The 26,411-nt window shown below is 54.0% G+C and overlaps 1 protein-coding gene across 1 annotated transcript; it reads left to right on the top strand.

Moving 5' to 3' along the window:
* Positions 1–17,842: 17,842 nt before the first annotated feature.
* POU3F1 (POU class 3 homeobox 1) lies at positions 17,843–20,804 on the top strand. The gene has a single exon (XM_055255259.1). The coding sequence runs from the start codon at positions 17,893–17,895 to the stop codon at positions 19,246–19,248; it is 1,356 nt and encodes a 451-aa protein (XP_055111234.1). The 5' UTR covers positions 17,843–17,892; the 3' UTR covers positions 19,249–20,804.
* The last annotated feature ends 5,607 nt before the right edge of the window (positions 20,805–26,411 follow it).

Genomic DNA, 26,411 nt, shown 5'->3' on the forward strand with positions numbered 1-26,411 from the left:
CCAGGGAGGAGGAATAACGTTGGGCAAGGTTCTCCCCCAACTTCCATCAAAGGCAGTTCCCTGAGACGGATTCAGCTGTGAGTCATCCACAGCCCACACACCCAGAAGCTGGGGAGCGAGCGCCTCAGACCTGAAGGGGAATCTGAGCATGCACCACAGCATCCACTACAGTCAGCAGCCCGGACTTGAGAGCGACGCACCTCCTCCCAGGAAACAAAGCAGCACTGTCATGGTGGCAGGAACAGCGAGCACAAGCCTGGCCCGGGAACACAGCTGGGGAAGTCTCAGTCACGGCAGGGACTTGGGCCCAGCTGGGGGCTCTGTCTCTAAGCCACTCACCACCCCCACCCTGTGTCACCCACTCTAGCCAGTTCCAGTTCCAGTTCCAGCTCCCCGTCCCATCCTGCAGCGTGGAGATCTCCAACCCCATCTCAGCCCGGCTGTCAGGAGGCCTGAATGAGGTTGGCAAGTGGGAAAGTTTGTTCGCTGTAGGGTGCTGTCCACACAGGAGGGGGCTTTTATTAAGCTATCATTACTTTCTGCATCCCCTGCCTTTGAAAGACCTGCTTCCCTGAGCCCACCACACTGGCTTGCTTCCCTTGCCCTGGACTCCCCTCCCCGATCCTTCTCTTCTCAGTCCTTTGAATCTTCCCTCTCTCACTGACTCTGTCTTGCTTTCTGAGTCTCTCTCTCTCTCTCTCTCTCTGTCTCCCCCCCACTCCCCCTTCACCCCCTCAATCTCCATATCCCTCTGCTCTATCTGCATCTCTATCTCCGTCTGATGTGGGTCTTTTGCCTATGGGCCCTCTGCAGTTTCACTTCCAGCCAACACAGCTCAGCGCCTAGCCCGTGTGCTGCCCCACATCTGCTGTCCAAGCCAGGTCTTGCTAGGGCCAGGAGGACTGGCCTCAACTCTCAGGCCCACAGCAGCTGCTGGGTTCAAAGCTCGCCCACCGACCCACCCCTCCAAGAACAGAGATGGCAACTACCCCAATCCTTCCTGGTTCCCAGGCCCAGAGTCCCAGATTTTTTTTTTTTTTTTTTGAGAGAGTTTCGTTCTTGTTGCCCAGGCTGGAGTGCAATGGCACGATCTCGGCTCACTGTAACCTCTGTTCAAGTGATTCTCCTGCTTCAGCCTCTCAAGTAGCTGGGATTACAGGCATGTGCCACCACGCCCAGCTAATTTTTTGTATTTTTAGTAGCAAAGGGTTTCACCATGTTGGTCAGGCTGGTCTCGAACTCCTGACCTCAGGTGATCCACCTCCCTCAGCCTCACAAAGTGCTGGCTTTACAGGCATAAGCCACCATGCCTGGCCCCAGACTGTCTGTTGACTACAGTAGTGTGGAGAGGCTCTGCAGCAATACAACTGTATCACTCTAAAAGCTTGGTGCTGGCTGGAGGCCAGCAGCCCCTCAGCATCATGGGCAGGCTGCCAGGCAACAAGGCCCCGCCCCTGGAGCAGCGCAAAGCCCTGGCCCCACTCACCTGGCGACCACATTGGCATCCTCCACGGCTGGGACTGAGGGTCATAGGCCTGGTGCAGCAGGGGTGGCAGCAGCATGCAAGATTCCCCACTAACCAGGGTGCCCAAGCCAGGCAGCTGCTGCCACCCCCACAGCCAACACAGAGCCCCTTGGCTCTACAGGGATGGAGGGACTTCACTTCACAAGGAGCTCTCTACAAACCAGGTGAGGAGAGGAAATGCACAAACAGAGGGGTCATAAAAGCATAAACACTGACTAGCTCCCAGCACACTCACTCAATAAGCGTAACTGAGCTGGTGGCTGCATCCGGCAAGCAGTCAGTGGGTAGATGGGTAGATGGATGGATGGATGGATGGATGGATGGATGGATGGAGAGAAGGAAGGAAGGAAGGAAGGAAGGAAGGAAGGAAGGAAGGAAGGAAGGAGAGAAGGAAGGAAGGAAGGAAGGAAGGAAGGAAGGAAGGAAGGAAGGAGAGAAGGAAGGAAGGAAGGAAGGAAGGAAGGAAGGAAGGAAGGAAGGAAGGAAGGAAGGATTATGGATGGTTGGATAGATGAATAGATGGATGAATGGAATAACAGATGGAGTCATGGTTTCCAGGTTAGCATAGACCAACATACAAGACCTTCCTTTTCCTTCACCCCCCCCAGAAAACCCCCTTTTCCAGGTTTATTTATTCACCAAAGACCATGGGAACTGTCAGATCTGTTCCATGGCCTCTGAATTTTGAGCAATTTTCTATTTAATCTTTTCTGCCCCTTTTCCTCCAGAAGAGGGTGAGGAGCCCAGGTCATGGGCACAAGGTGGGTGCACAGGCACAGGTGGGCAGTCAGGAACTGAAAAGTCTGCCCTGGCTGAGGCCCTGTGGGCTGATCATCATAAGGAAAGGACAGAGTGAGCCGGGCACAGTGTGAACCGCCCTGCTGCCTCCAGCAGAGTTAGTGAAGCCACAGGGAGTGTTCGGGGACTGCCCCATCAGAAAATGGAACTTTTTCTTTTCTCCCTGCCAGCAATCTCAGCCCTGAACTGGAATGTGGCTCCCTAGGCAGAGTCCAAAAACAGGGCCTAAGCTACATAAAGGGGTTGGAGGAGGCCAGGAACTGAGTGGTAGAGAAGGGACAGAGAAGGTACAACTGGAAGCCCCCTGGGAGGGGACGTTCTGAGCAGGCCTGGCTGGAGAGCACCCTTTCTAGCCTGTTACTGGGTGGCTTCCAGGAGGCTCACAGCCTGAGGCTAGGAAGGGCCCAGTGATGACGGGAAAGACCCTGCAGCAGTCATGTTCTCAGAACTGCCCCACCTCACCCACTGTGGAGATCCTGGTCTTCCTGGATGGCACACACTTGGGGCCTGAGGTGGCTGGGAGATGGGAAGAGGGTAGAGGAAAAAGAGGAAGACCAACTGTCTCCCCAGACTTCCCCAACTTAATGTGGTGCTGTGAAGACTAAATGAGATAATATACATAAAGTGCTTAGAAGCAGCGAGCACCAAATAAGTGTTAGCCATTGGCACCTAGGATAGTGCCTGGCACAAAGCGGGCACTAAATGTTTGTTGAAGGAATAAATGAATCCTGCCCCCGCTTAGCTTCTCTACTTCAAATACTGGAGAATTGGAGTCAGTATTGTCTCTACAGCTACTGTGGAAGGTGGATGTACACATTAAGTTCATTCCCACCCCAGGGCCTTTGCACTTGCTGTTCCCGCTGCCAGGAGTGATTTCCCACACATTTTCACATGGTTCAGTCTCTCACCTGATTTAGATCTCTGCAGCTGGAAATAAGAAAGGGCTCTGACCATTGCCTGCTGGGAGAGCTCCCCACTTCCCGAAGTTGTCTCTCCTTCTCCAGTCCAGGACCCTCACCAAGTCCATAAACACACACACATACACACACACGTATATCCAGGCAATCCTGACTAGACAGCCTCAGTGTCCCTACCCTATCCAGGGCTGGGCCTTGAGCCAACAGAGGATCTGGCCTGGCAGGTGGTCCCACCCATCTGCTGATGGCTATCAGTGTCCCTGCATGACAAGGCCTCACTCAACTCACAGCAGAGGTCATGCTCTGTTCCCAACCGTCTGCCCTCCCAATTGGCCTTGGCAAAAACCACAGTACCATGCAAATAGGAGGGTGCAACGAACCAGGATTTAAGAATCCTTGCTGTAACACTTAAGAAAAAAACACTTTTACTGAGCACTTACTGTGTGCCAGCCACCATGATAAGCTGTCCACACACTTGAGCCCATTTCACTCACAAAAACTAAATGATCTTGGTTTTATCCTTATTTTACACCTAGCTGAGGCAGAATAAACTGGTCAAGTGCTTGGGCTCTGGAATGAAACAGAGCTGGGTTCAAATCTAGACTCCTCCACTCACTTGCTTTGTGACAAGTTACTACAGCTCTCTGATCCCTGCTTCTCCCCTATAATGAGGAGATATGACATTAACTGCCTGTCTGGGCCCTTGTGAGGATTAAAGGAGATAATGGGTGTAAGTACTACATGGTGCCAAGCACAGAGCCTCCACCAAGGTTGGGGCCTGCCCTTCCCTCCTTATCTCACCAGTTCTCCTGCCAAAGTTTACAGGCTAGGACTGATCTCCACAGTTCCAGACACAGGGCTGGGCACTGCCAGCACACAGAAAATTCTTGCTGATTGGCAGATTTTCTCAATTCCTGTCCCAGGCCTTGATTGCAGAGAGCACTCCCTTTCACAGAGCATCTAAGCAGAGGATTCCTGCCCTGGGCAGCCCCAGGAGGCAGGCACTCTGCAGAGACAGCCTCTGACCTCTGCCTTGTTTGGAAGCCTTTCCCACCACCATGAGTCCTAGAACCTGAGCTTGTCCTGGCTCCCTGGGTCTGAGTTCCCACCCAGAAAATGTGGCCACCACCAAGACCATGGTCATCTGTGGGCCCACAGTCACTCACCCCAGTGCCTGGAGCCCTGACCTGCCCCCAGCCCCTTGGCTGGACCCTGCCACATGCTAACAGACATCCCTGACTGACACCAGCTGCCCAAATCACCCTAGAATACCAGGCTCCAGGCTGCTCACCAGGCCTTCTATGGCTGCCAGCCACTACCCATGGCTGTCACTTTCAGGCCACCCGAGAACCCCCACATGCTCACATGGAGCCTGCAGCCACATCCATGCCAGCCATGCCCTTGCAGGGCCCAGAAGTCTGGCAGAAAAATCACACAGGCACTTTGACATTAATCAAAGACACTCATAAATAAATATGTGTAAATCGTATGCAAACCAAGGTAGGAATTTACATCTTTCTCTGCTGAGTCAGCATCTCAAGGCACCAGGGAGGCTGCCTGTAGCTCAGGAGGTTTGGGACAAGAACCCTCAGCATCTAGGGGTCCATTGAACAGTCCAAAATTCATCACCTGAAGTTCTAGAACTTCCAAGTTTGAAGAATCAACCACCATTTACTGATTGCCTGCCACACATCATGCATTCTCCTACATACTAGCTACTACAGGTATGAAATGAGATAGCATGTAAAGTGCTTAGAAGTGCTTACTGCTGGCACCTATAAGAACCCAATATATGTGAGCTATGATTAATATCCTCCAATTTAACCCTCACAATGACAATACTCATTAGTAAAACTACCATTAACATTATCAGTAATAATTACTATCATCAATAGGGTGCTTCCTATGCCACAAGCTCTCCATGAGTAGCAGATAGTGCTGGCGCTCCACCCCAGTTCCTCCAGGCCCTACCATTTCAGTGTACTCCAGCCTGACTTCCAACTGCCTGCAGCTGCATCTTTCCCTAAGGGCTTCTTCTGGTCTCCAGGAGCCTGCTCTGCCCTCCCAAGGCAGGCTCAGAGTGCTGGAGAATTAACCTTCACCCCAACCCCCAGAATGACTGACATGACAGTAGATAGATGACCTGGCTTCCTCATCTAGCAAGTGGGGGTAACTCTCAGAAGTGTGTTCAGCACAGGCGCCCAGCGATCCTCAGTGGTCCAGTTACCCATAGTGTAACTCGCAACTTGCTCCAAGAGGCTCCCTCTGTGGGCCTCCTCCCCTCCCAGTCTCACAGGCCCACTCCCTACCAGCATTTCCTGGAATCACTTTCCTGCATGTGTTCAAATCCTTATCTCAGGATCTGCTTCTGGGGAAACCCAAACATGCATATCTCATTGAACCCTCAGGAGACCCCTAAGAGGTAGAAATTCACCCTTAGCAGGATATCAGACTCCTGACCACGTTCTACAAGGGCCTGCTAGGTCTGCATCACCTCCTTCTGGGATCTCAGCTCCAGCTGCTCTCTCCTCTGCCACTCTGCTCCAGCAACACCAGCTGCCTTTTGTTCCTTGGACACACAAGGACACTTTGGCAACTCACAGTCTTCCCTGCCAGGACACTCTTTCCATGGCTCTCAGCGTGACCGGCCCTTCTCATCTCCAAGCCTCAGCTCCCACGTCACATCCTCATGGAGGGTTTTCTCAACCAACTGCATCTAGGCCCCTCCAGCAACTCTATCATAGCATCCGATGCAGTCTCTTCAAAACTCTTAGTACAATCTGTAGTCATCTTCTGTGAAACTATTTACTTGTTTCCTGTCTCATTCTCTTCCCTCCTCTTCTAGAATGTACATTCTCTGAGGACAGTGGCTTTTTCTCTCTTTCGTGGCTATATCCTCAATGCTTGGCCCAAAACAGGTGATAAAAAATATTAGCTGAGGCCAGGCATGATGGCTCACACCTGTAATCCCAGCACTTTGGGAGGCCAAGGCGGGCAGATCACCTGAGGTCAGCAATTCCAGACCAGACTGACCAACATGGTGAAATCCCGTTTCTACTAAAAATAAAAAAATAAAAAAAATTAGCTGGACGTTGTGGTGGGCGCCTGTAATCCCAGCTACTTGGGAGGCTGAGGTAGGAGAATTGCTTGAACCCAGGAGGCGGAGGTTGCAGCGAGCCGAGACACACCACTGCACTCCAGCCTGGGCAACAAAGCGAGACTCCATCTCAAAAAAAAAAAAAAAAAAAAAAAAAAAAAAAATTAGTTGAAATGTGAGGACAAACTATTTGTAGGCTGGTGTGGTGGATCATGCCTATATTCCCAACACCTTGGGAGGCCCAAGTGGGAAAATCGCTTGAGCCCAGGAGTTCAAGACCAGCCTGGGCAACATAACGAGGCCCTGTCTCTACAAAACATCTTTTTTTTAAATAGCTGGGTGTGGTAGCATGCACCTGTAGTCCCCAGCTACTCAGGAGGCTCGGGTGGGAGGGTCACTTGAGCCCAGGAGGTCAAGGCTGCAGTCAACTATGATTATGTCACTGCACTCCAGCCTGGGCAACAGAGCGAGACCCTGTCTCAAAACACACACAGACACACACACACACACACACACACACACACGTATTTGTATTGTATTCCTGGGTTAAAGTTAAGTATGGCTAAGACAGTTTACGCAAATTGCCCCTGGTCACACAGCTGGTAAGAGGCAGCGCCTACACTCAGAATCAGGTCTGCCTGGCTCCAAGCCCATGATCTGAACTACTGTGGTTCTCTATTTTCATTTTACAGATGAGGAAAATTTGAAGCACTGGGAGGTTTGCCAGGAGCCGGAACAGGGACTTGAGCAGGTCTCCAAGCTGTAAAACCAGCGCTCCTTTCCCTATACCTCAGGCCCCACCCACGCTCCCCGCAAACCATAGCCTGAAAATCCTCCTGCAGCATTTCTGAGAGCAGCTACTCTGCCTTTACTCAATTGCTCCAGAGTCAGGGAGCTCAGTCTGTGACAAGGTGGTCCTTAGAATGGGGAACCCGAACACTGGCTCCCTAAAATGTCCATGGCTTGATCTGAACTCTGCTCCTTCAGGTCACAAAGAGTTTATCTACTCCCTGGGGCCCAGGACAGCCCTGCAGACAAGAGGCAGAAGCTGCAATCTCAATGTCCATCAGTAGATTTTAAAGAAATTACAGTGCATCAACACAATGAATACTGTACAGCCATTTCAAAAGGGTAAGGTGGATGAAATGTATAAAAAAATAGACACACATCCAAAAACATTGTTAATTTAAAAAAACAAGTTACAGGCCGGACGCGGTGTCTCACGCCTGTAATCTCAGCACTTTGGGAGGCCAAAGCAGGCGGATCACCTGAGGTCACATGTTCGAGACTAGCCTGGCCAATGTGGTAAAATCCCATCTCTACTAAAAACACAAAAATTAGCCAGTGTGGTGGCAGGCACCTGTAATCCCAGCTACTCGGGAGGCTGAGGCAGGAGAATTGCTTGAATCTGGCAGGTGGAGGTTGCAGTGAGCCAAGACTGCGCCACTGCACTCCACGCTGGGCGGCAGAGCAACGCTCTGTCTCAACAACAACAACAAAAAAAAACAAGTTACAAAACACTATAAAACACTATATGCACTGTGGTCCCATCTTCTGCCAAAAGAATTCATATCTCTATCTATCTATATATCTGTACATAATAGATCCACAGATAACAATATAGATTACTACCTGGATAACCTTGGCAAGTTTGAGTTCAACTCTCTGAGCCTCAGTTTCTTCATTTGTAAAATGGGAATAATAGTTGCAGCTAACCTATAACGTTTTTGTGAGGATGCAATGCGTAAACTCAGGTAGAAGCACTTAGCACAGTACCTGCACATCATAAACCCTCAATAAACCTAAGCTACTATTATTAAGTACTGTGTGTCTGCACAAAAAAAAGTTCTGGAAAGATATAGCCACCAGGAGTAGTTCTGAGGAGTGAGGCAGACAGGCTGATGGAGGACTTCCATTTTCTATTTTGTATACTACTTTTGTAGTGCTTACAAATGAGCTTGTATTGTTTTTATCATCAGCAAAAACATAAAGATATTCCTATTTGGTGGAATAAAAGCCACAAAAGCAGAGACCATGTCCTTGGAACATTCACTTCTCAGCTACCTCTTCGCGTTTCCACATACCCCCCTACTCTGGCCTCTCTCCCCAAACACATTTCTAGGGATCCGTGTCCCTCTGAAGCTGGCCACGTGCCAGCGTGTCCTGACAGTGAGAGCACCTTGCTCTGGATACAACGTTGATATTGATAAAGCTTTTTGTGACTTTCCCTCTCTGGCAAGACGAGCACACCTAGGAACCCCGTAACTTCTCCATTCGTGCTGAGCCAGGCCTCTATTCTCCCACCTGCCCCCGAGGAGTTGGGTTTGGACCCAGGTCAAGGTCCTGACATATGCCCGACACAGTCCTCCTTATTAGACTTAGTCCCACCCCTGCAACCCACAGAGAGGCTATTATGTCTGGATTCATTGCTGCCCCCTGACCTTCACTGCACTTTCCCACTCCTGTCAGCAGCAAATGTATTGAATCTTACCAGCCTATATATCTTCATCTTGGTCACAGATAAAGAACCTTGGGCAGGACAGGGCTCCACCAGGCTCTTGTCCAGGGCACTCTGGGTCCATTACCGAGCGCTTTTGGCTACAGTCAACCAATCAGGTATGAAAAAGACATGCCCTCTTCTCTGAAGCCCACTTCTTCTGAGACTGCAAACCAGTGTCTACAGTATCCCTCTTACCCCTCATTTTTTAAAAAAAAGAAGGAAATGAGATCACAGGGGCACAACCTGTGGTCATTCAACAGGCATTCTTTACTGGTGCGTACTATAGACCAGGAATTGAGCTGGGTGCCGGGGGACAGAGGTGAAGCAGATCCGGTCCCGGAGCCCCAGAGCTCACAGTCCTGTGGGAGAGACAGTCACACAAAGATTTAATGACAATACAGGCCTGTAAAGGCTAATGCACAAATGGACTGTGGAAGCAGGACAGAGGCTGTGGCTTAGTCTAGAGGGAAAAACTGCCCGGGGCTGGTGACCCTTGTGCTGGGATTTGAAGGATGTAAAGCAGAGATGGTGGACGTTCCAAGGAGAGGGAACCACGTGTGCGGAGATAAGGGGTCTCGGAGGGCCCCGTGCGTTCGCAGGAACAGAGCTCAGTGTTGCTGGATTCAGAGGGTCAGCAGAGGCAGGATTACCAGGGACTTTGGGCCTGATGATATACATAACAGGGAGCCATAGAAGCGTTCTCAGGAAAATTAGCCAGGCATGGTGGTGGGCGCCTGTAGTCCCGGCTACCTGGGAGGCTGAGGCAGGAGAATAGCTTGAACCCGGGAGGCGGAGGTTGCAGTGAGCCAAGATTGCACCACTGCACTCCAGCCTGGGCAACAGCGTGAGACTCTGTCTCAAAAAATAAATAAATAAACAAATAAATAGAAGGGTTCTCAGGAGCCAAGTGCAAAGTGACATTTCCAAGTTGTGTCTTAGTGGGAACGCTGTGACCTGACTTAAGTACCTAGATGAGGGATTGGAGAAAGGGAGAATCATCCTAGACCGGTCACTGGATTTTATAACCTATCAATCCCCTCATGCGTTCTTTTGACTTTGGTTTCCCAGGGCCACTGGGGTTGTAGGCTTTGGCCAGTGCTCGAGGTACTCAGAGCAACCAGGCCAATGGGCCTACAATTGAAGGTACACTGAGGCATTCCACCTAAGATCCCTTTCCTCGGTAGAAAGGAGAACAGCGACGTGAGCCCTGCACACACTCTGTGTTCAGCCACGAACCAAAGTTGAGGCTCAGGGGTGATTTTATCTGCAATGACAAGTCCATCCCCAGGCTCAGACAGGTACTGTTCCAGGCCCAGCAGACGTCCCCAAGTTAAACACACATCCAGGGCTCAAACAGACATTGCCCCCAGGCCAGGAAGATGATGTACCAGGCCCAGACAGATGTTGTGCCAGGTTCAAACACATGTTCTGAGCCCAGAGAGAAGCTGTCCCGGGGCCAGATAATGTGCTGGGCTCAGCCAGGTGTCCCAGCCTCAAGCAGATGTTGTCTCTAGCCTAGGCAGATGCTACCCTAAGCTCAGACAGATGTCTGCCACGAGAGATATATAAAGATGCTGAGAGGTCCCTGGGAAAATATAATTCCTAAATCCTCCTTCACCACTTCCACCCTCCACCTGCTACCCCCCAAGAAAGCTCAGAAAGGTCAGCAATGAGCCCAGCCAACTCTCCCCAGACCTTCCCACCTTGCAAAAGCCAAGTAGTCGTATCATTCCATCCTTCCCCCTGACTACAGGCTAGACTACTACACTGGAGGCGTGGGGAGACATGCAGTGGGATGATGAACGACGCACATGTACAGGAGTACAGGACACCTGTGCCATCCGGGGAGTAGTGAACGGCGATGCCCAGGCTAGCCAAGCTGACCCTATATTGGGAGAGGGAGGTGGGGGTGGTTAGAGGAAGATGTGAGTTGATGTAAGGACCAGGCCCATTAAATCCCACCTCAAACCTCACACTCTGTGACTAGAGGGGAAGGGAAAGTCCTGTGACCTCATCCCCATACACACATGGTCTGCTCAACACCCAGGGAATATGATTACGGGGTCATGTGAAGGTAATTACTACTCCAAAGCTGGGCTGCATTAAGCTAGGGAGAAAGAGAGGAATAAGGAGGCTGATCCAGTGTGAACAGAGAATGGCGAGACAGTCCCATTTATCAGCTTGATCCTGGCTGGAAGAATAACCTTCCTTCCCCAAGATCCCCCACAGGAGCGTCCAGGAACTGACAGCTTCCTGATAGGAGCGGCCACATCACTCTTATCCGTATTGGAAGCTAGAATTATGTGTCCTGTGGCTATGCAGAGGTCAGGTTTCAGGGACTGCAGGTGTTGGAGGTTCCTGAGCCATGGGGTTGAGGCAGCCACTAAACCTGAGATTGGGGAGTAAGAGGTGTTAACAGTGAGAGCCTGACCTCCCCATCTGCCCTAAGAGGTCTCCCGCTTGGGCTCAGACTGAGTCTCTTCAAGAGGAGAGCTCCCTAAGCCACCAGGCAGCTAGCTCATGAATATGTAAATCAACCTTGAGCCACACCCCCCAGCAGGTGCTGGTTGGGACTTGCCCTCCTGTTCTACCTTCCCCTAGGGAGCTACCCTGAGGCTGAGGAGGGTGAGATGTGGTCTCCCACCAGAGGGGATGTACTCACACACACAATAAAACAGTATCCCAAAAACACTCTCAAATGGAAGTACTGTCTGACACAATTACAAACCAAGTGTCTGACACTAATACAAACCAAGCAAAAGCACCCTAACACAAGCACACAAATGGGCATCTATAAAGTAGAAACACATGAATTCATGTAAGCATGCTAACATAAAGTCACCATATATACAAGCACACCAAGCCACCTACACACTATTATAGACATCATAACACACATAATCACAAGGGAACTGCCCTCCCTTCCTCCCCCCCCCCACCCACCCAAACTGCCTACTCCCACCCTTCAATTGGACTACAAAGTCAACCCAAGGCCCAGGAAGGCATCTCACTTTTCTAATCATGGTGACAAGGACTTAAATTATCATCCCCTAATCCCACCCTATCCTGTGGTGGTGAATTTTGCAGCCATCCAGATAAAAAGCATGTTTTAAGAAAAAGAAAGAAAGAAAGAAACTAAAGCCTAGCCCCAGCCTTTCAGAGTGATTAATCCCCACTAATGATTTACCGATTTGCAGAGAGCGTGTTCTGCATAACCGGATTGTGGGCATTAACACCAGCTCAAAGGCTGACATTCTGCTAAAAACGAAAGTAAATTTCAAGAGCAATTGACCACCCCTAATTTGAATATTCTACTGACGCTCTGGGAGGACCCCTACCCATACCCATAGCCTAGGGGCTGAGGCAGAAAAACAAAAATACAAGGAAAGATTCTTCCCAAAGAGCTATTTCACCTTCTGTCCCTCCTTCCCTTCATCAAGACCTGAGATTAAATAAGTTAGATCGCTCCTTTCTCTTCTGCCAAGGGCAGCAACGGCCCTGCTACTACTCCTCTCCTCTGCCTTGGGCTCTAAAGATCACAGGAAGGACAGAAGAACTGGACACCTGAAGGGGCTGAGCTTAGAGGGAGAGACGCGTAGGGGCTTTGAGGGCTCAGAAGGGTGAGCTCATCCTGTGTGGGCAGAGCTTTAGGATGGTGGCAAGCACTACGAATCTGTCTAGACGGCACCCACCTCGCCAAGGTAGTGGATCAATAAGATGACCCTGGCACCCTCCTAAGACTGGGAATTTATGACAGCTAGGACCCTGCCAGACTCTTCCAGTCAAAACCACATTGCAGCTCAGAATGTGCGGGCAGCAAGCCCCAGTGGGCGTGGTCCCTCCTGACACTCTTTAGCAAGAACTGGTTAGGGGAGCAGGCAGGTTCCACGCCTGCTCACACAGCCTCTTACTCACCCCAGATGGCCGGCCAGGGAGGGAAATCAAGCCACACTTTCCCTTTCCAAGTTTTCTTCAAGCAGTGATCTCACCCCCATCTTCTCAAGCAGCCAACAGAGACCATATTGCCCAACTTTCAGATGAGGATACAGAGGGTTAGGAGGCTGACACTGGCCCAAAATGAGGCCTGAGTCAGGGCCAAGATGGAACCCAGGACCCTTGACTGCCAAGCCAGGCCACTCTGAAAAGGCAAGATCCAGGGCATAAGGAGACTGCCAGGAGGGAAGTGGCCCGCGAGTGCTGCCCCGGTCCAGCCAGCCTCAAAGACTCAAAGTCCATGCATGCAGGAGGCATCCTAAGATACACAGCCTGTCCGGCAGCACTTCCCATGGGCCCCACCTCTCCTGTTTATCTCTTCTCAGCATTCCTGACTTGTGAGGAATCCAGGTGGAGCATCCTGGAGCCCGTCTTCCCCCAGCACCGAAAAGGCCTGAGGTCTGAAACTGCATCTGCTCTCAACCCATCCCGGACTCCTAACCAACTGACCAACTCACAGAAGAGAGCTCGGGGGCTCAGAGACCAAAGGGGGAAAGCAGCCAGACCCAGCTGCCTCCAGGAGACGCTGAGCAAGGCTCTTCCTCTTTCTCCTTCCCAAAGCTGGGCTCGGCGTGCCATTGTTAGGCCCCCTGTCATCCGGGATGTGTGTCTGGAATACTGCCCTGTGTATGTGGCCGCCGGGGTGCTGATGGCGACTGACTCGTGAGTATAGTTGTATTCTAGGGCCCACGTCCGTAACCCGGGGCTTTGCAGAAAGAGTATAAGGAGCTGGAGCTTGTGTAGCCTGTCCATCCCTGCAGAGCCTCCCTCCCACTCCCAGCCCCCCACAGCCCCCGGCTCAGAGACCCCCCACAGCGAGGGCCCCATCTGCTGGAGGCTCGGTGACCTGTGTCAAATGAGCAGGCGCTCGGTCACACTCCAGAGCCTGGAGGAGGCCGCTGTGCTCTGGGAAAGCCCAAGCAGCTCCTGCCTGGGGGCGGGCTGGGCAGAGGCCCCGCTGGGGAGGGAGGCCCGGGAGCTTCTGAAACTGGCGGCGGCCTGGCTGGGAGCTGCCCTCCACAGAAAGGGAGAGAGGGAAAAAATATGAGAAGAAAAGCCTTGGGCCTAGCGCTGCAACCAAACCATGTGGACCAAACTCTGGGCTGGACACAGCCCCTTCCTCTGCTTTCTGATCCCCTGAGCGGATCTGTTATTTCTTACAGGGTGTGGGTAGATATGTCTGTGTGTCTCTGTGATGTGTGGGGTGAGCCTCCTCGTGCATCTGGGTGAGAGGGTGTGCGTGGCTGGCTCCACGTGCTCTTGTGTGTGAGTACAATGGTATGCCTATGTGTGTGACTCGGCACACCAGCTGAGAGTCTCCATGTTTGTGGCCCCAAGAGCCTGTAGGTTTCATGTATCTCTGTGTCAGCAAAGCAGTGCCTACTTCAGCCTATTTCAGCCCATGTGTGGGTTCTGTGTATCTCCCCGTTTAGACACATGCCTGTATTTACCACTGGGTGTTGCTTTGTGTGACTATGAATATTCAGCCTAATGGTGTGTTCCTATTGTGAATCTGTACGTTCGGTGCTGTGCTAAATTGCATGGTTGTATCTGTGTGTGTGTGCGTGTGCACACCTGTTCTCATGCCCACACCACTCTGTGTCTGCATGGGTCAGGTGGGTGTCTGACCTCTGTGTGTACACCCTGCCTACGTGTTGTGGGTGTGAGGATGAGTTCTCCCCAGGGCCTAAGAAGGTGATGCTGCAGGACAAAGGGGTTGCTCAGCTGCAGATGTTTCTACCAGTGGCCAGGTCTCAGCCCTAGTGTCCCACACAGAATCTTAAGAGCGATGTCAAGACTTCCTGGGGGAAATTTAACTCAAACACAAGAAAATTCTGACTCAAGACCAAACCCATATCCTTGTGGAAGGTCTAAAATTTCCAAAGCAGAGAAAAGAATTATATCTTTCCTACTTCAAACTGCTTTCCACCCCAGGCCAGCATCTAACATTTAAAGGGCACCTAAATTGCATGCCTTATTTCATCTGTGGAGCCTCAGAGCAATCCTGAAAAGCAGGCATTATTGTTCTCACTGTAAGATGCACAAACTTAGGCTCCAAGAGGCAATGTGGCTCACACAAAGTCACAGGGCTGCTAAAGGATGTGGTGGGACTGGGACTTTGATTTGCTGGGTGACAAGCTGATAACCTAGAAGCCTCACTACTGCCCCTCAATTCAGCACAGACCTGGGAAGACGGTTTCAGGAGCCCCAGCAGGCCCTGGCCTGCCCTTGAGACCTACCAGAAACAGGGCCAAGGGCTCTCTTTGCTGTGCCAGCCAAAGCTGCTGCCTCCATAGACCCCCATCCCACGGTAATGAGAATGATGAGTGGAAACTCACAGGTCCTGTGCCCTTGGACAAATCTTGGGTCCCTCATCTAGGCAACGAAGATAATAATCTCAGTGCTCTCTCACAGGGCTGAGAGGTACAGGTAAAAGTACTTGTTAAAACACCGTGCCTGCGTGTATACATATGTAACAAACCTGCACATTCTGTTCATGTATCCCAGAACTTAAAGTATAATTAAAAAAAAAAAAGAAAAACAACTCCGTGCCTGTTGGTCATTGTTCTTCCAGCCTCAGTGGCAATTCCAAAGGCTGGAAATCAAAACACCTGCCCACTGTCCAGACTTCCTCCAACAGGAACTGAGACAGATTCACAGAATCACAGACCATGAGAGTGAGAAGTGCCAGAGAGGTTGACTGGTCCAAACCTCTGCAATCCCATGCTAGAGGTGGAGAAACTGAGATTTAGTTAGAGAGGGGGAATGCCTTGCCCGTCACTGAACAGCAACAATGGAAACGACCAGAGTAAACACCTATCTGACAGCTTTACACCCCCGTTGTCTCACATTAACTATCTGACCTACCTTAGTGAGACAGGTGGGCTGCCTATAGTACTGTTATTCCCAACGTACAGGAAGGAAAACCAAGAGCTAGGAAGGCTGGACCAGAGTTACTCCTGCCCAGGGAGATGATGGCAGCTCCAGGTTGAAAGCCCAAGCTTCAATATCACACAGGCCTGGTTAGGGCTGGCACGAGCAGAGACTTCACTGCGGAATTCCCAGTCTTCCTCCTACCTCCCAGGCCTGGGAAAGGTGAAAGACCTGGGCTGCCTCAAGGTGACCATTCCCTGGGCCAGAGTCCAGGAAAGGCCAGTATCTCTAGCTCGGTTCAGACACAGAGCTCCGTCACAGCTCTTACAGCTAGGGTGGGACCACGGAGCCTGCTCAGGACAGTGGCCAATGGCTGGATAAGGGCCCTGCTCTGTCCCACTCCTTCCCTGGCTGGTCCTAGGGCATTCAGGGCCCACATGATCAAAGTCTGTGCCGAGGGTGACCCCTGTCACTGTCAACTCTGTCCCAGGTGCCCTGCATTGTTCCAATGGCAGTTGCCACTTGAGCCCCCAGCAACTTTTTTCACACTAAGGCTTTATTCCACAGTGGGGCCCTAGCTGGGCCCCCAGCTCAGTTCTGTGATCTGGGACCCCAGGGCCCTGTAAGCTATAAATCCACTTGAGGCAAGATCCAGGAGAGAAAAGAGGGAGGACTGGCAGCTGAAGACTCCCTGGGACCCAAGCCTCAGTGTGGGGAAGAGGAGAAAACACAGCTCAGTACCCTCAGCCTGGGGCCCAAGGTCGGGTAAGAAGGCACAGAGGAACTGCAGTGAGGTCCGACTCCACTCAAGATCCTTCAGGGAGTCCTCAAGGGCTGGGGCGTGAGGAGGTAGCTGAATTCCACTGCCCACCTTTCCAACAAGGCCTCCTCAATCTCAATTCCCTTTTCAGCAGCTCCAGGCAAGTCCGGGCAAACTCCAGCCCGGGGCTCTTCGCGAGGCTGGACAGCTCCCGGCCTGCACGCCGGATTTCTGGAGTGCCCGCGCCCCTTCCCTGAGCCCATCCTTCTCCTCTCCTCTCCCGGGGCATTGATCCCACCACGACCACAGCCGATGAGCTGTCCAAGCTGGGAGAAGGAGCGAGAAGGCTGCAGCGGCGCAGGTCAGATACCCCTGGGCCCAACGTCCACTCCCCACTAGCGCCCTTGCCAGCAGCGTTTTCCCCGGAGCCACAGTCTCCACCTCGAGATCTTCTGCTTCTGGAACCCCGGAGCGCGGCCGGGTACCAGGGGCTCGCGTAGGACTGTAGAACTGCTGCCGCCCTCCGTCCCAGACCCAGCTGCCCGCGGGGTACTCACCTGGGCCGCAGTGCCCGGGAGAAGGGGTGCCCGCGCGAGGCGTGAAGCCCGAGTCCGTCCGACTCCGCCCGCACCGGACGCGCTCTCAGGGCAGAGGAGGTCGGCGGAGTTGTGACGCCGGGACTGGAGGGAGGAGAAGGAAAGCCGAGACTGGCCGGGCAGACGCGCCGAGGAGCGCCCAGTGCACGCTGACAGCCGCGGGAGGCGAGGCGGGCGCGGTGAGCAGTCGCGCCGGAACCGAGCCGCGAATCCGCGCCGCCTCGCGCTCGCAGCCGCCAGGACCCGCGGGAATCCTGGTCCGCCGGCAGCGGTACTGAGGCGGGAGGGGCGCGGGGCTGAGCCGCTTCTCGGAGCCCGAGCGCCTCCCGGAGCCCGCAATCCCTGCTGCCCGGGCGGGATGCGGGCGGGAATTCAGCTCGCGTGGAATGTGGGACCGGCCGGGCTCGGAGTCTCCAGCGCTGGGGGAAAGCGGGGCCCACACAGCCAGGACGAGAGGGGGTGCGGTCCCAGGGCCACCCCCGCGCCACTCCCCACGTGGCGGCCGCGCCCCCGGGGCGTGAGTGTGTACGCGGACGGTAGGGGGGCCGTGAATGAAGCCCCAGCGGCCAATCAGCACGGCCGGCGCGCGGGACCCCGGGAGCGACGCCCAATGGAGAGCTCTGGGCGGCAGGGCAGGGCGGCGGGCGGGCGCGGGGGGCGGGGGCCGGGCCCGGGAGGCGGGAGGCGGCTCCGCGGGCAGCCAATGGGCGGCGGGCGGGGTGGGGCTCCGGAGCGCCGAGCGGGTCGGGGCTTTAAGCCGGCGGAGCGAGGCGGCGGGGCCCGCAGACGGAGTGGAGCGGCGGCGGCGGCGCGGCGCAGGGCGCGGGGCGGCATGGCCACCACCGCGCAGTACCTGCCGCGGGGCCCCGGTGGCGGAGCTGGGGGCACCGGGCCGCTCATGCACCCGGACGCCGCGGCGGCAGCGGCGGCGGCGGCGGCCGCCGAGCGATTGCACGCAGGGGCCGCGTACCGCGAAGTGCAGAAGCTGATGCACCACGAGTGGCTGGGCGCGGGCGCGGGCCACCCCGTGGGCCTAGCGCACCCCCAGTGGCTACCCACGGGAGGAGGCGGCGGCGGCGATTGGGCCGGCGGCCCGCACCTAGAACACGGCAAGGCAGGCGGCGGCGGCACCGGCCGAGCCGACGACGGCGGCGGCGGCGGAGGTTTCCACGCGCGCCTGGTGCACCAGGGGGCGGCCCACGCGGGCGCGGCATGGGCGCAGGGCAGCACGGCGCACCACTTGGGCCCGGCCATGTCGCCGTCGCCTGGGGCCAGCGGGGGCCACCAGCCCCAGCCGCTCGGGCTGTACGCGCAGGCGGCCTACCCGGGGGGCGGCGGCGGCGGCCTGGCCGGGATGCTGGCGGCGGGCGGTGGCGGCGCTGGGCCGGGCCTGCACCACGCGCTGCACGAGGACGGCCACGAGGCGCAGCTGGAGCCGTCGCCGCCGCCGCATCTGGGCGCCCACGGACACGCACACGGACATGCACACGCGGGCGGCCTGCACGCGGCGGCGGCGCACCTGCACCCGGGCGCGGGCGGCGGCGGCTCATCGGTGGGCGAGCACTCGGACGAGGATGCGCCCAGCTCGGACGACCTGGAGCAGTTCGCCAAGCAGTTCAAGCAGCGGCGCATCAAGCTGGGCTTCACGCAGGCCGACGTGGGGCTGGCGCTGGGCACGCTCTACGGTAACGTGTTCTCGCAGACCACCATCTGCCGCTTCGAGGCCCTGCAGCTGAGCTTCAAGAACATGTGCAAGCTCAAGCCGCTGCTCAACAAGTGGCTGGAGGAGACCGACTCGTCCAGCGGCAGCCCCACCAACCTGGACAAGATCGCGGCGCAGGGCCGCAAGCGCAAGAAGCGCACGTCCATCGAGGTGGGGGTCAAAGGCGCGCTCGAGAGCCACTTTCTCAAGTGCCCCAAGCCCTCGGCGCACGAAATCACCGGCTTGGCAGACAGCCTGCAGCTGGAGAAGGAGGTGGTGCGCGTCTGGTTCTGCAACCGGCGGCAGAAGGAGAAGCGCATGACCCCTGCGGCCGGCGCGGGCCACCCGCCCATGGACGATGTATACGCGCCTGGGGAGCTAGGGCCTGGAGGGGGCGGCGCATCGCCACCCTCCGCGCCCCCGCCGCCCCCGCCGGCGGCGCTGCACCACCACCACCACCACACACTGCCCGGCTCCGTGCAGTGACCCCGCGGGCCGGGCCCCCGCCGGCGCGCTGCAGGGCGCGGGCGCGCAGCCCGCCCGCGCGGCCTGGACTCTTTTTGTTCGGTTGCTTTGGATTTTACAAAAAAAAAAAAGCCCAGAAACTTTCGAACAAAACCAAACACCCGGACGACCCTCTCCGGTGAGCGGCGAAGACGGCCCGGTAGGCTGCGTCGCCCGAGCCCCGGGAGAGAGGAGCGGAGATCCAGAACTCGCCAACTCACCCCGGGCATCCTGCCCGCCGCCTGCTGTCTGCCCCCATCCCCTCGACGACCCCCGCCCCTGCCCCCGGGCTGTTCGGGGCCGGATCCCGGCAGCGGCCTCCCCAAAGCGACAGGTAACGCGGTGCGGGGTTAGGGATTCCTCGGGAGAGAGGACGAAGCGAGGAGAGTTCTCCATCCCCTCTCCCCGCGTGGACTCCTGAGCCTGCGGGTCCAGGGTGGGGGGCTGTCACTTTATTCGCTACACGCCTCTTCTCTCCTATAAGGATGCGCCCCACCCCCTTTTCCCCTTTCTCCGGGCTTGGTTTTTTACGGTTTTTATTTATTCGTGGAGCCTCTCGGCTCCTGGGGTCCTTCTAACTCCGCCCGCGCCCTTAATTTAAATCGCTGTATACTGTATTTATCGGGGCCCCGGAGGGGAGGTCGCGAGAGCCGCGTCTGTGTATAAAAGCAGGAAATAGCCAAAGCTTTAATCTAGCCTAATTTATTTTTCCCCTTATATTTCCCTACCCTCCCCCTCCCCCACAAAAAAAGCAAAAAAAAAAAAAAAAGCTAACAAAAAAAAAAATTCGAGTGTTCATTTTTCGTTTCGTTTCATCCGAGCCCCGGCTTGGTTCCCGGCCACGCCAGAGGGGTCTGCGCTCCCACACACCCAGACGGGAAGGGGCTTCTGCCCTGCTGCAGACCGACCGCCGCACAGCGGGGCCCCTGCTCCCCGCGGGGCCCTGCCCTCCTGGCCACACCAAACGAAACTTGGAAAAGTTAGAGAGATTGTTTTTTAACCAGCTGTAGAAATAAGCCGTTCCCTGAGAACCCTCCGCCTGATTCCCTGCAGCTTCCCTCTGCTCCCTTTCCAGCCCGCCGGGATGCGGGATGCCAGGGGAGGCCGGGAGAGAAATTCCCCAAGTTTGGGGTGAGGTGGGAACCATGTAAATATGTGAGATATGTACACACTGGCGGGGAGAAGAAACATTTTGTGCTTGGTTTTTATTTTTGGTTTTCCGGGTTACCCTTCCTTCCTACCCTAAAGGATTTTGTACACTGACTAATCCGAAAAAGATATTTTAATATGATTTCCGAATTTCTGACCCATCTCTATTTATTTTCTGGATGTGTTTGGAGCTTCCCCCTTCTCCGTTTCTTCTTCTGTTTGTTAAGGTTTGAATTTAAATTTTGTTATTTTATTTTTATTATTTTTTGAAACAATGTTTCGGTGCATTCTCTTTGTATCTTTATTGCAAAAAAAAAAAAAATGTAGACTGGGAAGTTCCCTTTATATTTATGTTATAGTAAATATTTTATTACTCACATAAACATGTACCCCAGGGCTGTGTCCTGTCCTTTTTACTGCTAGGGCTGGGTGGGTTTTGGGGTGAAGCGATGGGATCCCGTGCTTCACCTCCCTAAAGTTCTGATCTCACTAAGAGAGATCTTGGAGGAAGATGACCCTGCAGACCTTCCAGGTGGATATCAGGACATGGGCAACAGTTGGGCCCCTGCCTCAGGTGCATCAGTTTAGGGAAGATGAAGCTGCCTCGTGTCCCCCCGTCATAGACAGACTCTCCTAGACCAAACCAGGGCCTGGGACAGTGAGCCAAGGACACCACATGGAATTCGGATCAGCCATCGCTCATGCACACCTCAACTGCTCTTCTTGGCCAAGAAAGAAGCCCGCATCGGCCTGGGTCACCAGCCTAGAATCTATAATCCCCCACCTGACACTTCAACCCCCAACTTTCATTTCACCTTGCACTCTATATGAGAGGTCTGAGCCAACTTTACCATTCCCAGTCCTAGGGCACCTGGAAGCCTGGTCAGGCCCCACCATCCTACTCCAGCAGGCTCTCCACCCGAACACAAATGGTGCCCAAGGCCCCCTGGATGCACTGGGAGTTCTAACAGCTTAGACAGAGGTGGGTTTCATGGTCCTATGTGAGCTGGGTCAGCCTGGGGAGGGAGCCCTACCAGTCTGCTTGGGCAAAGCCGGTCTTATGTCTCTGCAAACAAACCACTGCCCCAGCTTCTCTTGGGGAGAAGCAGAGGCATGGGCAACTGTGCCACCAGAAAGACCTGATATCTTCTCTCCAAGGGTGGGTGCTCAAGACCCTCACCACCACCACCACCACCACTGCAGGGAGTGATAGGAAGGAGAGCACAGGCCTTCTCAGATGCTGTCTTCTGGAGTGAGTCAGGATATCTGGGGGCAGATCTGGTTCCCGGTGCAGAGCTCCAGACTACCTGGGTTCCAATCAAGACCTTATTTTCTCCTTTAAAACAACCCTTCTTAAAAATACTGATAAAAGAGCTCTTCCTGCTTCCTCCGTAGACGTGGTTCTTTTCCCCTCTCAGGAGAAGCCACATGCAGTTTCTCTCACTCTTTGTGAAGCCAAAGCTTGAAGGCACAATCTCTTAGCTGGGGAGAAAGTTGACCCTAGTGAGGGGGTGTGTGGGGCCCCTCCTGCCAGGGAAGCGGCCCAAGTCCAGGCCTGTGAGAGGCCTTGGCTCTAGCTGACGGTGTCAGGGATGTCCAGAGAGGTGTCCCCAGGGCCCCAAGTTGGTGCGCCCTGGCGGGGCTAGGGCCTTGGGATGACTGTGCCATGCTGAGAGTTCCCGGCGACTTTCTGCGCTCGGCCTTCACTCTTGGGGGGAATTGTCTCTGCAAGTACAAAGGCTGCCTCGGCTTCCAGAGGCCCAGCCCCTCACTCCCTGCTCCTTTTTTCTTCTCCTCCTCAGTTCAGTCCAGCCAGGTGAGCGAATAGCCCTGTAATTGGCACCTGTGTCCCAGCTGTTCCCCACACTGGTGGGCCAGGTAGCCTTCCCTCCCATGTTTCATAAAGAGGAAGCTGGCAATGTACCGGCCAGCTGGACAATGGCATAGCCAGGAGCCACTGACCACCCTGCCTCAGCCTCTCATTTCCTACTCCACCAAGTACAAAACTTTGAAGCCGCCACACACTCCTCCCTGCTCCCTCATTTCTCCGTTCCTGGATTTGTCCCAGCCTCAAGGCTCTGAAATGGAAGCAAATGAAGCTGAGAGCTCCTGCCGCCTGCGCGGCCCAGAGCCTCAGCAGGTTTTGAGGTTGGAAAGGGCCACCGGGAAGATGAGGCCTTTCACCGGCCTCTGCCTGCAGCTGACACCAATTGATTGATTGATTTCCTAATTGTCTGCTTAATCCTCTACAAGAGGGTGGGTTTATTATTTAAGCAAGTCAACTCAAAAACAGCAAAACAAAGCAGCCTCCCAAGAACCAGCAGCAGCTGAGGAGTAGAACAAAAAAATGAAAAAAAAAAAAGTGGAAAAAGGGATGGAAGAAAATCTTTTACTTTGCAAGGATTTGGCTTAATGAGACACCAGCGTGGGATAGCTACCCAGTGATCAACCCCTTGGTCGCAAAAGGCCCCTAGACGGTAGGAATCTCAGCACTTTATAGGAAAGAGAAATCATTTTCCCTGGATAGAACAGAGTTAGGACAAGCACGGCCAACTGTGGGCTTGACGCAGTCTCTCCGTCCCAAGGGTATGTATAGCTACCTGCTTATGCCTGAGAGCCTCAGACTTCCTTTTGTTCGGGAGAGGTATGTGTAACTAGCATCGACCTCCAAGGAAGTCCAAGCTTTCCCTAGCATATTGGGAATTTTCTGATCCCATCTCCTTCCGCATCTCACTTGAACAAAATTATTGTTTATGTTGATGTGGCCACAGATTATGGTAGTTAGAACTCTCTCCCCATGTGAACCTCTGCAAGTTGGTGTAAGAATTTGTGTGTATGCTGTTGTGTGTGCAAAGCCACAGCCAATCCCAGAGGTAGGAGGGGGAAAAGAAAACCCAGGCTACACTGCTAATGCTTTGAGTAGGAAGAACATTTGTAGAATGGAGGTTGGCCAATACCAAAAGGAAGGAAAATGGTCATCTTAGTCACCTGTGGTCATGAAGGCAAACCCAGAAGGTACCCTGCCCTGAGGCGTGAGGACATTATATTCTCCCCCACCTACTGCCCAGAAGGTTGCACTAGTTTATATGCTGCATGCCTTAGGTCCTATGCAATCATCCCTTGACCTTAGGACTTGACTGGATGTCCATAGGACTAACTGACCCCCAATCACAGTTGCCCACTTAGAGCCGTTTAGAATTCATCCTCCCCTGGAGAGGCTCTGGGCCTCCAATGACACACCCAGGGCCAGGCTGCCTACCTCCCTGGAACTTTCCCTAGCAGGGCTTCAGCTCCAAAAAGGAGACCCACCTAAGCAGAGGGTGGAGTGAGAGGAGACTGGTTATCTGGCCTAGTTGCTCTCCTAAGCTCAGCCAAGATGACCTACCCAGGGCCTCTGGCTCGGAGACTGAGATCAGAGGTGGCTGGAGGAGCCATCCGTTTTGTCCCTGCCTGTCATATTTGAAGGCTCTGGAGTTGAAATGGTGTTTGACTGGCCATTTAGGCCTCCCCTTGCTGCCTCTTGAGGCCTCCGTGTGGGAGGACTGCCCTCTATTGGTCCCTGAACTGGGACCTAGTAGCAGTTACCAGGGCCACCTAGAACCTAAGCATGCCCTCAAAAAGTCAGCTTCAAGTGGGCTCTTCGAGGAGGACTGCCAGTTAGAGCAGAGGCAACTTTAGCCTCCAAAAGAAGCAAGCCTCTCTCTCTCTCTCTCTCCTCTCTCTCTCTCACACACACACACACACACACACAAATCCATGACCCTTCCCTCTCATCTTCCACCTCGCCCATTCACACAGCCACTCTCAGAAACCCACGATCATACACCACCTCCTCTCTCTCTCTCCACTCATCCCCATCCCCATCACTCCTCCCCTCAACCAGTTAAAACCCCGATCCAGGCTCTCACCACCTTGCTCACTCACACACATGCTAAGACACCCATGGTCACACCCACACCACAGTTTGGGCGGTCTAAGACCAGCTTTCTGGTCTTTGGCACTGAACTCTTGAGAGTCACTGAGTACCTGGCACATGTAATACTTGATTAAGCACAAACGGCCATCCTTTGCAACATTTGACCCGGTCCCCTTCTCTCAGGACTTCCAAGCACTTACCCCTAAACTGCTTTCCAAACACATTCCTGTCCATCATTGTCCCAGCTCCTCCCAGATCCCTTCCTGCTCCTTTCAGATAATTAAAGTTAGGCTGTGTGTTTGTATGTATGTGTGATCTTATTTTTTAAACACACACCCCCACACATACATATGCGTGTATATATACAAACACACACAGCAATTAGATCTATCCATTCCTGCCGTAGTCCTTCTTGTGCAGTAAAACCTCAGCTATGCATATGCCCCCACATTGCTATGCAATGAACCCAGCATCACCTAGTCACGGGCTCCTGATGTCACATACACACGCGCGCGCGCGCGCGCACGCACAGTGGCACGTTCACATGGTTACGTTGGTCTTTCTCCAAGGGCATGACCCACCTCCCACTACCCACCCCGCTCCCGGGCATCTGAGTGGGCTCTCCTCAGATGACCTGAGTACCAGAAGAGCTTTGCTCCAATCCCTGCCCGCAACACACACACACCAGTGGACATGTCTCCTGCTGAGCCTGACCAGGGTGGGTCTGGGTATTATTAGGCTGCAGAGACAGCACGGAGGCATATGGTCTCGTACACAAGAAATAATGTTCATGTTAAATCAGACCTCATGCATAATGCATGGTGCCTGATCTCACATTATTTTGGGTGTTCGTCAAAATCAGTGTTCTTTCTTATGAGGGCTCCTGAAAAGAAGTGAAAAGGCATTTGCTAATTACACCCACAGCCTGGACCCAGAGAGCTGGGAGTGCCCCGGGGAGCCTCCCTCTGGCCCCACTTCACCCACCAGTGGGTCCCATCCCTCTGCCCCACTCTGTCTTCCCACTTGGAAGGAGGGGCTGCCTGGGGTTTGTGGCAGGCGTAAGGCCCCGTGTTATTTTTATTTCTTTTCTCTCGGCTCTCTGTCCCTGGAGGGTTCTGGGGAATAGCAGTGGCTCTGTCGCTCTCACACCCGATTCATTTGCTGTTTTATGAACTCCCCGTTGATTCATCGCCTCCCTAAGTCAATGATTCACTCCTGATGGCTTTTCAGAAATCCTTCTTCAAAGGCTCCAGATTATTCAGCTCTGAGCAAGAGCAAGAGCTGGAGCAGACCTGGACCCTGCGTTACCACTGCTCCTGTGGCCTGGAATGGGATATTGTCCCCATCCTTGGGCCTTCCCTGGAGCTGGGCTGGCCTGGGGAGGAGGGAGTGCTCCATCCACACAGAAGCTGGTAGAGCTGACCCAAGCAGCCCATGGCCAGGCACCCTCCAGCCTCTGAGGGTCACCTGCCTTCTCCCCTTGTCATCACAGTCCCTCCAGAAGCTATCCACGCCTCCGAGGAGGTAGAGAGCAGAATGGTGAAAGACAGGGGCTCTGGGACCAGACACCTGGGCACAAATCCTGTCTCCACTTCTTATCAGTTTTGTGAATTTAGGCCAACTACCTACATTTCTGTGCCCCCGTTTCCTGGTATGGTAACAAAGGCAGTTCCCTGATCATAGAGTTGTTTTGAGAATTAAGTGGGATAATATGCACATAAGAGTTTACATAAGTGATGAATAAATGAAAGCTGGTTTTTTGGTGGTGGTGGTGGTGGTTTTTTTTTTTTTGGAGACGAAGTCTCCCTCTGTGGCTCAGGCTGGAGTGCAGTGGCGCAATCTTGGCTCACTGCAACTTCCACCTCCCAGGTTCACGCCATTCTCCTGCCTCAGCCTCCCTAGTAGCTGGGATTATAGGTGCCTGCCACCACACCCGGCTAATTTTTGTATTTTTTTAGTAGAGACGGGGGGGTTTCACCATGCTGGCCCGGCTGGTCTCAAACTCCTGACCTCAGATGATCCACCCACCTCAGCCTCCCAAAGTGCTGGGATTACAGGTGTGAGCCACCATGCCCGGCCT

Source organism: Symphalangus syndactylus, chromosome 12, assembly GCF_028878055.3.
Source record: "Symphalangus syndactylus isolate Jambi chromosome 12, NHGRI_mSymSyn1-v2.1_pri, whole genome shotgun sequence".
Classification (NCBI taxonomy): Eukaryota; Metazoa; Chordata; class Mammalia; order Primates; family Hylobatidae; genus Symphalangus; species Symphalangus syndactylus.